We start from the raw sequence: 12,385 nt of genomic DNA, 5'->3' as shown, positions 1-12,385 counted from the left end.
CTGTTGGTCTCCCTGGGGGTTGGCCGCTGGGGCCAGGGGAGCTTGGGAGATGCGGTAAACCGGTGGGGCTTCCGGGTGGCAGACTCATCTGGGTTCTTTTCATCACATAAGGACAGATAGAACGTGGCGGTGTGCCATCAGTCACTCCCTGCCCCACCCCCTCCTGGAGTTTTGCAGGATGACCTCTGACTAATGCTGACTGAGAGAGGAGACTCGCCCTTGGCAGTGACCTACGACTGGCCCAGGGCAGAGCTAGGCAGCGGGGAGGGCTTTAGATGGATCAGGTGCCCCGCCTGCCATAAACGTGTTGGTGCCCCACCCTGCTCAGATCCGAGCCTGCTCTTGCTGTGGGCTCCCGCTCGGCAGCCTCCCAGGCTGGTTTTGGCAGGTGGCCTCCATTGAGCAGGGCCTAGTGCTCAGGGCCCGCCTGAGCACCGGGCCTGGGACAGGGGCCTGGGCCGCTCGTCCTCTGCTGGCCTCGCGGATGGTGGGTGGGTAGAATGACAGGGCGCCTGAAGACGGGTGTTTTGGTGCTGACAGCCAGCCTTGCGTGCCGGCTCCTTCTGCCAGGCCCAGGCTGGTGGCTCCCTCTGCCAGTGTCCTTTCCCCACCTTCTCCTGAGGGTGCCGCCTCTTTCCAAGCAGCCTGCTAGGTGGTGTCTGCCGGGGAGGGAGCCCATAGGTGACGCCCTCTGGTTGCTATGCCAAGGCTGAGGGCTAGTCCCGCTTTTCCAGGAAGTGTTCCCTGACTACCTCAGCTCCCTGAGCTCACCCTTCTTTGAACTTCTGCAGGCCAAAGTCCAGATGGTGTGGCTTCAGGTTCTTCCCTGGCCAGCCCCAGGTGGCCCCTGAACCTCCTTGGTGTCAGGCCCTGGACTGCGCAGAAGGGGAGAACCTGCACACAGCCACTTTTGGAGCACCTTGTCAGGACTGACTCTTGAAGGTGAAAAGCAAGGTGCTGGCCCAGGCTAGACCGAAGGGCCATCTGCGGCAACCCACCCACTCTGGCGCATCACCAGGGGTCTTTCTCCAGCACCCTCCACTCTCTAAAGGAGACTGTCCCCGCTGTGCCTGACAGAATCCCCAGTCTCGCCCCTAGCTCTGGTAACCCCGTGGGTGCCCTTGGGCTGATCCGTTTCTTTCCTTGTCTTTCCTACTAGACTGCCGATCCCTGTGTCCTCAGCCCCTATCACTGAGTCCCAAGTAAGTGGTGCCTGCCTGCCGCTCTCAGGTCCCTGGCCAAGTGGTGTGACCTCTGTCAATTTCCCTTTTCTGTGATGTTGAAGTTTTCTGAGTCTTTGGTGGCCTTGTGGCAGGTGGCTTGGAGGCCATTTGGCAAGAGGTACCGAGGACCTGAGCCAAGGAAGGCCTGGCTGCAGTTGGAGTGGAGATGTGAAGGAGTTGATGTGAGTCTGGGTGGGGAGTGGCAGGGGCCTGAGAGTGACAACAGGCCAGGCTGCAGGGGAGGCAGGGACCATTGATGGAGGAGTTGATGGGGGCAGGGCGCCGTGTGAGGGGGCCTTCTCATCTCAGGAGAGCCAGGCTGCAGATGTGGGAGCTGCTAGCCCTCGGGGTTCTTGAAGTTGTGGGTGCGGCAGGAGCACAGACTGTAGGGTGAGAAGTCTTATTAAAGGAGGAACAAGGGTTGGGTTGGAAGACTGGGCTGCCAGGCGTCTGCTGGGCAGGGCCTGCAGGGGCCGGGCTGCAGCCCCGCCTGGGAGGCGCCGCTCTGTGCCGGCACAGGCTCTCAGGACCCAGCTTGTGTTGGGTCAGTGCCTGCTCAGCTGATGCTCCTTCCCCAGCTCTGCAGTGACCCATCCCCTGTCCAGGTTCTTGGTGACCATCAGAGCGTGGGCTGGTGGCAGTGTCACAAGCCAGAGCCTGCCCCTGGCTGGATGGTTGCAGTCTAAAGCCCTCTCCTCACTAAGGGGACTGTGCCTTGCTGAAGAGAGGGAGTGATCTCAGAGGGACTGCAGAGGAGCAAGCTGTCACTTCTCTCTGAAGGGCCACCGCCTCCCTTCTGCCCAGGCTGGCATCTAGAGTGGGCAGCAGGCTCCCAAATCTTGACCCCCACCCCCTGCCTGATGGCTGGGCGGGCCCCTGCTCCCCTGCCAGTCATGCTCTTCCTCCCTTCCATTCCTATGGGTGGAGTAGGGGCCCCGAATGGGTTCGCTTTCTTCACTTCTTCCCCATCTCTTCTTTGAAATTGTGCTGAAATGTATGTTATTTCAAACTTTCATTTTAACCAGTTTTAAGATGACTGTTCAGGGGCACTGAGGACATTCACATTGCTGTGCAGCTGTCCCCTTCATCACCGTCAGAGCTGTAGTGTCTTCCCAGAATGCAGCTTCCTTCCTGTCCCACCCTCAGCCCCCCACCCCCAGCCGCTGCCACTCACCATGCTGCTTTTTGTCTCTGAATTTGACTACTCCAGGGACCTTGCAGAAGTGGAGTCACACGTTATGTGTCTTTCTGTGACTGATTTCTTCCACTGAGCATAATGTCTTTGAGGTTCAGCCATGTGGTAGCAGGTGTCAGCATTTCATTCCTTTTAAGACTGAACACTTCCATTGTGTGGATGGATCCTGTTTTGTTCTTCCATCCCTCTGTTGGTGGACACTGGGGTTGCTTCCACCCCTTTCTTTCGCCCTTCCCCCTACCCCGAACCTCTCTTGTCCAGGTCTCAATGATCTTGTCACCAAACGCAGCGAGCGGTCTCGGGCCTCTTCTCCCTCGACCATTGGCATCACCCGACAGAGCCCATCGCTCCCTCCTTGATGCCTAGGGGTCCTCATGCGGGTTCCAGGACCAGCCTGGAATTCTGGGGCCCCTCCCAAACCCCCTCTTCTCTACCCGCTCTGAGTGTCCCAGGAGGGCTCAGTGCTGGTGCCGCTTCTCCCTCTACAGTGGCCCATGCCCCACGCCCTCCCCCCCGACCTTGGTTCACTCATCTGGGCTCAGGGATTTCAGGGCCATCTTTATGTGGTGAGACCCTCCAAAATTCTGTCCCCAGTCTAGACTTTCCAGAACTGCAAACTCTGTCCACCTGCTGACTAGACATCTCCACTCTGATGACACCACTGTCCCTGATCTGAAGACTTCTCACCTGCAGTGCTAGGGCCCTGGTCCAAGTGACGTCCACCTTCCCTGGGCTCTGCTGGAGCCTCCTCCCCAGCTCTACCTGGGCTGCCCCTCGGAAGGGCACTTGTTCAGTGCAGCATTCGAGCAACCTTCAGAAACCTCGGTGCCTGACTTCCCCCTTCCCATCTCGGCGTGTCTGTCTTTAGCCTACTGTTATCCTCTCCCCAAGTGTGTCAGCTCCCTGGGGAAAAGGCTTTATGCCGGCTGCCTTCCCTGCTCTATCCCCAGAGCCTGGCGCAGAGACCCTCAGAACAAACACTTGACCAGAAGCAGCTCAGCTTCAGGTGGGAGGCCTCCACCTGCACCTCCCCTGACCCTCAGTCCCTGCCCACCTCTTCCCCCCACCCCACAAGACAAGCAGAGGGACAGAAGCCGGCTTTGGAAAATGGCATGTTTTTATTGCTATGTTTGCAGTGGCTTTTTAGCACAGTAAGAATGTCCCCGCTGGACCCCCGCCCTCACCCAGCCCCACCCCTCCAGCCGACGTTGGTGCGGGGGATCCAGTCTCTCTTGGGCCCACTGGGCTGTGTGGGGATTGGACGTGACAGACGTGGGTTTAGTGAAGCTGCTACACAGAGGACTTGAGACGTGGCGGGTGCATCAGCCTTAAGCTCGCAGGTGGGCGCCACGCCCAGGATCCCTCCCAGGCTGGGGCCCACCTCAGATCCCTGCATAGGTAGTAGCGCCCAGCCCAGGGGCCAGGGCGTGGGCAAGCCTGAGCAAGCCAGGTGAGCAGCCCCAGATCCCCGCCCGAGCTGCCTTCACTCACCCCGCCCACTTGGGGGCGGAGGGGGGATGTGGGGATACCCACTGAGGCCCCTGCTGTGCACTTTTCTGCCCCAGGCTGGGGCCAGAGACTATACATGCGCACCCACAGGACAGACTCACACACTTGAAGCTTCTGTTTTGCCTATGAAAATTAGATCTATAAATTCACACTCCTTGGCTGGGGCAGAGGTATAAGGGGCAGAAAGGGATGGGGGAGTGGCAAGGAGAAGGACATCAGGGTGTTTTCTCTTTAGAAATATACAAGCAGAAATCTCAAGTTTTTATAAAATGTGCAAAATACAAGCCTCATTTGCCCACAGGCAGTTTACACCTGGTATTCACCTTTGCTAAGAGAGATCTGTATGTACCTACATGCTCACGCACACGTTCACTCGTACACAAGCTCACACAATTGATATTGGTGGCAATTGGCGCAGGAACCGGGAGGTCCCCTTGCTGGCTGGCTCTCTTAAGCTTCTAGAGTAGGGATGGGGAGAGGGGGTCTAGCCCAGCTGAAATATTCGCCTTGGTTCTGCTGCCCATCCCTCCCCCTCCCCCCCCCTCTTGCCCTCCTGTTCATCAAGCTGCCACTGTTGCCTCTGGGGTGAGGGGCCACCCAAGGGTGTGTTGGGCAGAGCCTGGAGGCGGGCAGGGCACAGCAGGGTCGGCTGAGACGTGACTAGCGGGCACTGGAGGGTGGGCAGCAGGGCCTGGGAAGCAGCCTGTGCACCAGCTTGGTTAAGGGCGGGGTTGGGGAGGCATCTATTTTTGGTGGGTTGTGATATTTTTGGCGTTTTATTAAAAATGGAAAAGATTATTTTAGTTATAAGCACTCTGGTGCTTCCTCCCCTTCCCCCACCCCAGGGGTGTCAGGGAAAGGCAGTTCCCCTGGAGGGGTGGGGGGCTAAAGCAGGGGCTGCTATGGCTACAAGAGGGTGAGCTGGTGATGGGAGCTGGGATGCCTGTCACATGACGCTCTCCACCACCACCACCTTGCTGCTCTCAGACACTGGGGTCAGGGTGGTCAGGCCCCTGACATCCGAGTCCTGAGCTCTATACTCCAAGTGGTGGAGGCCCCAGACAGGCTGCGTCAGGTGCTGCCAGCGCTGCAGGAGAGAGGGACATGTTTAGTCCCTGGGGAAGGGCACCTGCTGGTCCCAGGCCTCTCTCCTCTTCCCGCCACCCACCACTGCCACCCACCACTGCCTCCCAGAGTGACTAAACAGGGCCCCCTCCCTGCACTAGGGAAACAGGGCTCTCCTCCCCCTGCCACGACCTGAGGCCCTGGAAGGCCAACTTCCCTTCCATCTACCCCGCTCTGAGCTGGCCCGGAGGCTCCTGGCACAGTGGTTGGTCCCGGGGAGTGGGAGAACGGGCACTCTGGAGGTCATATCCTGCCCCGGCAGGAGGGGGAGAGGGCAGGGGTGGCCTGGGGAACTGACCTCAGCCACGGTCCCCTTGGCCCTGAGGAGGCAGCCTAGGAGGTGAAGGGGCACACACAGCATGGAGGAGAGCGCGAAGCCCCAGCCCACGGCCTCGCCCCACCACGGGTACACGTAGGTGTTGTTGTAGACCAGCGGCTCGTAGTACACCACGTTGAAGATGAAGATGCCCTGCGAGCAGTAAGCTGTGTGCTCAGCGGGTGGCACAGGCCCTTGGTGCCCCTCGCCCTGCCCAGCCTGCCCCAGCCAGCCCTTACCATGCACACCAGCGGGGTGAAGAAAGACCAGCACCATTTCATCCAGGGGCAAGGTCGGTACCCGATCATGCAGGCCACATCGTCCATGAAGCGGTCAGCTCCTGGGGTGGGTGAGGCCGGAGGGCCAGAGCTCGAGACCCACCACCCTGTGCCGTGCCGCGCCGCACGCACCCCCGGCCCGACCCTCGGCCCAGACCTACCATACACCCAGGCCACCACCACGCACTCCCAGAAGGCCTGCCAGAGCAAGGTCGTGCCACTGGCTGAGTAGTAGTCAAACAGCTGGAAGACATACATCCCGCCCTGTGGACGGAGCCCGGTCAGGAGAGGTGGCAGCCGGCAGCAGGGGGCCCGGGCATCCCTCAGCCCACCCCCACTCACATCGGTCACCATGGAGAGGTCGATGACAAAGCAGAGGGTACAGCAGAGGGCCACGGAGATCTCCCTTTGGAAACGGAAGTAGTAGGAGGCCGGCAGGAGGTCCAGCAGGCCGGTGATGAAGCCTTCCACACCTACAAACTGTGGCCGGGCCGCTCAGGCTGTGCCCCTTCGCCTGCCTGCCTGCCCGCCTGCCCCACCGGCCCTCCACCTCCCCACCTCCCGGGCCCCTCTGTTCTGTCTTCTCCCGGCAAACCTGGCTGTCGAGGCCGAGAAGCAGCAGCATGAAGAAGAACAGGGCAGCCCAGAGCGGGGCCACAGGCATCAGCGTGACAGCCCGGGGATAGGCGATGAAGGCCAGGCCAGGCCCTGAGAGGGAAGGGGCAGAGTGTGGGCACCTGTGGCCCCCACCCACATCTTGTCCCCACCTCCACGCTGCCCCAGGGTACCAGATGATGGCAGGGCACCCTGTAGCCCAGGGTGAAGGCATTGCTGGGCCACTGAAGCCCCTGTGTGTGCCATCCCAGGGGTTGGAAGGTTCCCACAGGCCCTTGGTCAACCTCCACTTAGAAGAGTGGGGTGTCTGGCTCAGCCTTCTGGCCCTGGGTTCCAGCAGCTATTGTGGTCACAGGTTACCACTGACCCCAAGAAGGCCCTCCTTTCCCTTGGCAACACTCTGGCAAGTATGAGGACATACCTCAAGGCCCCTGGCTACAGAAGGTTGGGGGCTCCAGGCTCCATGTGACCCAGCCAAGGCTCCAGCCCTGAGTTGGCTGAACAGCTGGGCCTCGCAGCTGCTCAGCCAGGCTTACTTCTGGCCCAGAGTGATGTGACAAATCGAGTTTGAATTTTTCTCATTTCTCAAAATGTCTGCATGTGTGTTGGTGTTTGTGGTTAGGCCAGCAGCTGCTGCCCCGGAGGCCAGGCTGGGGCTTGGGGGTCTTTACCTGACTCTGCCACCTTGGAGATGTGCACGCCCTGCTCTGTGGCCATGAAGCCCAGGATGGAGAAGACCACAAAGCCAGCGAAGAAGCTGGTCCCGCTGTTGATGAGCGCAAGGATGATGGCGTCCCTGGGGGCAGAGGGGCCATGCGGGCTGGTGAGGCCGCCTGCTGCCCCCAGGCGGGCAGGGCAGGGGTGGCAGGGCTGCGGGGCCTACTTGTAGCAGTTGTTGTTGAAGCGATTGTAGCTCCCCAGGGCCGTGAGGGCCCCCAGGCCGATGGCGTAAGAAAAGAAAATCTGGGTCCCGGCATCGATCCATACCTGGAAGTGGACCGGGAGACGGTGGGCGTGAGGAGCCCTGCTGAGCTGGCCTGCCCCCTCCACCGGCTCCCACCCCAGCCCGCCTGTCTCACCTGAGGGGACGCCAGCTTCGACCAGTCAGGCTTGAGATAGTAGACGATGCCGTCCAAGGCACCAGGCAGCAGCACTCCACGCACCAGCAGCACAACGAGGACCACATAGGGGAATGTAGCCGTGAAGTACACGATCTGGGGGGCCAGGCTGCTCAGAGGTGTCCTGTGGCACCAGCCCCCATGCCCCCAGCCTGAACAGGACTGCCGGGAAGGCCACGGTCCCCCCATACTGGATGGCATGTTCAGAAGTAAGGAGGGAGCCCAGCCAGCAGCACCCCGCTTCTAACCATCAGAGCCATGGCTCCTTCCAAAGGAAGCTAGGTGCTCGGCTGGGGTGACTGGAGCACCAGCAGCCCCATGGCCAGCGTGGGTCAGCTGCAGAGGGGAGAGGCAGGGCCCTCCCCCTGGCAGGGAGTTGGGTGGCAGCCTGGGGGCAGGCCCCAGGGATTCCAGGCCACCCCCTGCAGAGAACTGAGCCAGCCAGAGCCTCCAGAGCCTCCAGAGGGAAGGCTGCTGGGCCTGGATTTGGAAGGCCATGGGGCGGGGATCAAGTGGCCTGGATGGAAGTACCTGCCCCCTGCCCCCTGCCCCCTCCCTGGGCTCCGGCCCTGGTCCAGTCACTTCCCACTGCAACAGTGGTCCCCGGCGGAGACACTCCACCCGAAGGCAATGCTGCCCCCTCATGCTGCGGTCCCTTCTCCTCCCCTCCCAGCCATCCCCTCCCCCCGCCTGCTGTACCTTTCCTGTTGACTTGACCCCCTTCCAGACACAGAAGTAGACCAGCACCCAGCAGGCCAGCAGACACAGGGTCACCTCCCAGTTGAGGGCCCCTGGCACCTCCAGCCCCCCAGAGAGCCGCAAGACTTTGTTCCTGGGGGAGGGAGAGCGCATGAGGGCTGTGCTAGCCAAGGGCAAAGAGACGCGGAGCTGGCCCGGGCGTGGTGCTCCCCCTCCTGCAGCCCTTGAGTCCAGCTGCTCCGTCCTGTGCACCTGGGCCAGGCCGGGGCCCAAGCCTGCAGCCTGGATGGTGTCCCTGCAGCACGTGTGTCCTGAGCCCACGAGCCCCTGGCGGCCCGGCCCCACGCCATCCCTGGCACGCGCGGCAGCGGCAGCCTCGCTCCCCCAGGCCGGCAGGCACAGCCGCGCCGCATCCCTGGCTCATCCCCCCTGGCTCATCCCCCCGGGGCTGGGCCCCCACCCCCGCCCCCGCAGACTTGAGCTGTGGGTGGGGGGCCAGAGGGACAGGCCGGGCGTGGCCCAGAGGCGCCTGACTCACTCCCAGAACTCGATGACAGGGGACCGGCGGTCAGCAAGCTGGTCACATGTGAGGTTGGCCAGGCTGGCATTGGCACAGTCTTCGTGGCGGAAGATCTCCACACAGTCAGGAGTGTTCCAGGTATGGCCACACGTGGCCCAGGGCAGCGTGGTGGTGAAGGACTTCACCAGGTAGTAGAAGCCCCAGGCCAGCACCATGATGTAGTAGGTGTTGCAGTAGAAGACGATAACCATGGAGGCGTAGCCCAGGCCTGGAGAGGAGTGCGTTTCCGGGGAGGCTCTTCCCTGCCCAGTTCCCCACATCCCATTCCCTGCATCTGCTGTCCTCCCCCCACCCCTCCATCCCAGATCTTCTCTGTCGGGCACCGGAGACTTCTCCAAGCCCCACCAGACTCCCTTGTACAAGTGTCCCAGCGCTGGGCTAACTCCTCAACCTGTCTGCCACCAAAAATCAGCCCCTGCTCCTTGCCCACCTCCCAGGCCTCACCTCCCGCATCCTCCCCGGACCCAAGGCAGAGTCCCCACATCCTGGCCCCATCTGAAAATCAAGTTCTCTTGTTTCTCTAGCTTCATACACCTGTCCCCTTCTCTTGGGTTGAAGGGAGGCCAAGCCTCCGCCCAGCCCCTCCAGCGGCTTCCAGTACTCAGCAGCTGGGGGGTTTTCTGGTGATCTGGAGCAGTGTGGGAGACAGTCACCCTCTTGGCGGGCAACCGCAGCCAGTCACTGCACTTTGTGCTCCAGCCTCCTCGGGGACGGAAATAATAGGACCTACCTCCTCCGGCCTTGAGAGATGATGGGGGAACGTTGCCCACACGCAGAAGGGGGCTCTAAGGTAACCGGGGACATTGGTCCTTCCCTTCAGACCCTGAACTTTTGATGGCTCCCGCCCAAGCTCCTTAGGCTGGCTTTCTGGCCTCTCCTGCCATCAGAGTCCCACACCCGGCGCCTTCCATTCAGCCCCAGGAAGCCAAGGGTGCTTGGCAGGGCCTGTCCCTAGCCCCACTGGGCCTGGGCATTCTCCCCAGCGAGAAGCCCACCCTCCAGTGTAGTCTCGGCCTCAAGGTCACTGGGTGGTCTGCTTGTCCCTGAGGAAGAGGGGGCCCACCTGGGGCTGCTCACCTTTGAACAGGGGGCAGATGTTCCAGACATTGATGCTGCCGGCTTTCATGAACTGGCCCAGTGATATCTCCAAGAAGAAAATGGGGATTCCTCCGATCAGGGCGATCAGGACGTAGGGAATAAGGAACACACCTGAAGGACAAAGTTCAGGGTGGCGCCTTGCACAGGGTGGCCCCTTAGCCAGGAGGGGACTTGACCTAAAGTCCCCAGCCAGGCTGCGCAGGCCAGGCCAGCCAGCCCAGTGTTCCAAAGCCCTGGGAGGCGGGTGGAGCCTTAGCTACAGGCTCCGCCCCAGCCCCATCATAACTTCCCACTGGGTGAATCAGAGCAAAGGGTGGCTACTGACTCAGGGGCTCAAGGTGAACCGTCTTGGGAGAGGGCTGGAGTGTTGAGGGAGGCAAGCACAGCCCCTGGGCCCTCAGAGCCCTGTTTCCTGGGCTTGGGGTCCCCTACAAGGCTTCTGCCCCTACAGTCACCTAGGGTGACCAAACTAACGGGCATGGAGGACACACGCACTTGTGGATACAAGCCATTAATCGTGTCGCAGTTCCCTGTTGGCCAGGCAGCAGAGGAGACTGCGAGGGTATGAATGTGCTGCAGGTACACACGTATGGCTGGTGCTTAGGCCTGGGGACCTGCTGGGTTGGGCGAGAGAAGGGAGCCCCTGCCTTCCCTGCACCCAGACGCTTGCCTGCAAGTGCGAAGGTCCAGGGAAGGGGGTGGGTGGGTTAGTGGACACAGGTGTCAGAAAGCAAGGACAGGAGACGAGGTTGGAGGAGGCTGGCAGGCACAGCAAGCTGGGGGGTGGGGAGACCTGGGCAACAGCCGCCCCTGTCCACTCCTCCCTCCTCTCCAGGCCCCCTATCCCTGCCCCAACTGAGCACCCTCCACTACTCAGAAGCTGCGTTCGGCTGCAGCTTGCTGTGCTCCAGGTCTCAGCATCCTTCTGGCCTGTGACCTTGGGCAGAGGCCTTCGCTCTGGGCCTCAGTTTCCCACCCGTCATCTAGTCGCTGTGGCTTCCCACCAACCCCAGTGCTGCTTTGCAGTCACAGGACACACGCGTGCCCATCGCTGTTGCTAAGCTGGGCTGGGGCAGGCGGGCATGGGGTGTGCATGCAGTGAGTCCAGCGGCGGCGCCAGGCAGCCCAGGCTGCAGGCTTCCCGAGCCTGGCTCAGGCACCCAGTGTTCCAGGCCCAGGCTAGAGGGGAGGGAGGCGAGGGGAGGGGAGGGGAGGGAAGAGGAGAGAGGGGAAGAGAAGAGAGGGGAAGGGGGGGGGGAAAGCAGAGGGAGGGACAGAGTGGCTCATTGTGTGTGTGTTCGTGTGTGCACACGTGGGGGGCCCCACACAATGTCCCACTTGTGTGCCTGACTGGCGGGGGCAGCCGGGGCTCCTCACCTCTGGGAGCCCCCTGGGGGGCAGAGGCCTTGCCTGGCCCCCTCAGTGGCCAATCACTTCGGGGGCCCAGCTCCGGGAGTCTTGGGGGGCCGCTCTGCGGCTTCAGCAGGCGGCTCGCCGGCGCCCTCCCCCCACACACTGCCAGGCACATGACCGGCCAGGGGGGTGGAGGCCGCCCGGCAGGGCCACCGAGCGGCCACGGCCCGCGAGGGGCGGCCCCCGGCCCCCAGCCGTTTCGGGGGGCCTCCCCACACCCTGGACTTTGCCCCGGAGCCCCGGCCGGGCCGGCGGCGGGCGGGGGAGGGGCCCCGGCGCGGAGGAGTGAGGCGCTCACCTCCGCCGTTCTTGTAGCACAGGTAGGGGAAGCGCCACACGTTGCCAAGGCCCACGGCGAAGCCCACGCACGACATGATGAAGTCCATCTGGCGCGTCCAGGTCTCGCGCGGCGGCACGGCCAGGCGGCCGCCAGGCGCCCCCGGGCCCGCGGGGCCGTCGCCCTTGGCCGGGGCCCCGTCGGGCCCGGGCGCGATCAGGGGGCCCTTCTTCTCGTCGCCGGACACGCTGTAGATGCCGTTCTCGGCGCTCTTCTTCGCCATGGCCGGGGGCGCGGCGCCTCGCGGGGGCGGGCGGGCGGGCAGCGGGGGCGCCGGCGGCACGGGGGGGGGGCCCCGAAGGCGCGGGCCGGCCGGGGGCCGGGGGCGGCCGGGCCGGGGGTCGGGGCGGCGGGCGGGCGGCGGGCGGGGTGCGGGACGGCGAGGGCGGCGCGGTCAGAAGCAGTCCACGAAGCACTTGAAAGTGAGCCTGAAGAATCTCATGTGTGTCGGGGGCCCGGGGGCGCGCGGGCGGCGGCGGGGCCCGGCCGGGCGGCGGCGGCGGCGGCGGCGGCGGCTCCCGAGGCTCCTGCCCGCAGCTCCCGCGGCAGCGGCGGCGGCGGCGGCGGCGGCGGCGGCGGCGGCGGCTCGCCCGGCCCGAGGCTCAGCCTAGCGGGGCGCGGGCGGCATCCGGAGCCCACTGTCTGCAAGCGGCGGCCGGAGCAGGGGCCTGCGGCCCGCGCCCCCCGCCCCGGCCCGGGCCTGCGCGGCTGCCCGGCTCGCCCGCGGCTCCTGCGGTGGCGGCGACGGAGACGGCGGCCTGGGCGCGCTCGCCCGTCCTTCCCGGCGGCGGCGGCTCCAGCCGCACTCGGGGCCGCGGCGGGATCAGCGACTCACCACTGCGCTCCGATCGTGCCTCTCCTCCCGGGCCCGACCGGCTG

At 63.5% G+C, this 12,385-nt stretch overlaps 1 protein-coding gene across 4 annotated transcripts; it reads right to left on the bottom strand.

The window, feature by feature from the left end:
- Positions 1–3,798: 3,798 nt before the first annotated feature.
- On the bottom strand, positions 3,799–11,943 carry SLC6A8 (solute carrier family 6 member 8). 4 transcript variants are annotated; one of them, XM_032475549.1, is made up of 13 exons: positions 11,468–11,943; positions 9,736–9,867; positions 8,617–8,866; positions 8,079–8,211; positions 7,341–7,475; positions 7,145–7,248; positions 6,933–7,057; positions 6,242–6,354; positions 5,989–6,126; positions 5,808–5,910; positions 5,608–5,708; positions 5,351–5,521; positions 3,799–5,014 (listed from the first exon to the last, which is right to left on the bottom strand). In XM_032475549.1, the coding sequence occupies exons 1-13, from the start codon at positions 11,727–11,729 to the stop codon at positions 4,874–4,876; spliced, it is 1,908 nt and encodes a 635-aa protein (XP_032331440.1). In that variant the 5' UTR covers positions 11,730–11,943; the 3' UTR covers positions 3,799–4,873. The 4 variants fall into 4 exon arrangements, with proteins under 4 accessions (XP_032331440.1, XP_032331438.1, XP_032331441.1 ...); XM_032475547.1 differs by having other exon boundaries at positions 5,808–6,126; XM_032475550.1 differs by lacking the exon at positions 5,351–5,521.
- Between the last annotated feature and the right edge of the window lie 442 nt (positions 11,944–12,385).

Source organism: Camelus ferus, chromosome X (assembly GCF_009834535.1).
Source record: "Camelus ferus isolate YT-003-E chromosome X, BCGSAC_Cfer_1.0, whole genome shotgun sequence".
NCBI classification, from domain to species: domain Eukaryota; kingdom Metazoa; phylum Chordata; class Mammalia; order Artiodactyla; family Camelidae; genus Camelus; species Camelus ferus.
This window is presented reverse-complemented; position numbering and strand designations above follow the sequence as displayed.

Bases quoted from the DNA above. Each gene is read 5' to 3' on its own strand.
- SLC6A8 (XM_032475547.1), bottom strand. From the start codon at position 11,729: ATGGCGAAGAAGAGCGCCGAGAACGGCATCTACAGCGTGTCCGGCGAC. The intron at 9,868-11,467 runs GTGAGCGCCTCA...TTTGTCCTTCAG, and splicing joins GTGCTACAAGAACGGCGGAG to GTGTGTTCCTTATTCCCTAC. The intron at 8,867-9,735 runs GTGAGCAGCCCC...ACTCCTCTCCAG, and splicing joins CATCTGCCCCCTGTTCAAAG to GCCTGGGCTACGCCTCCATG.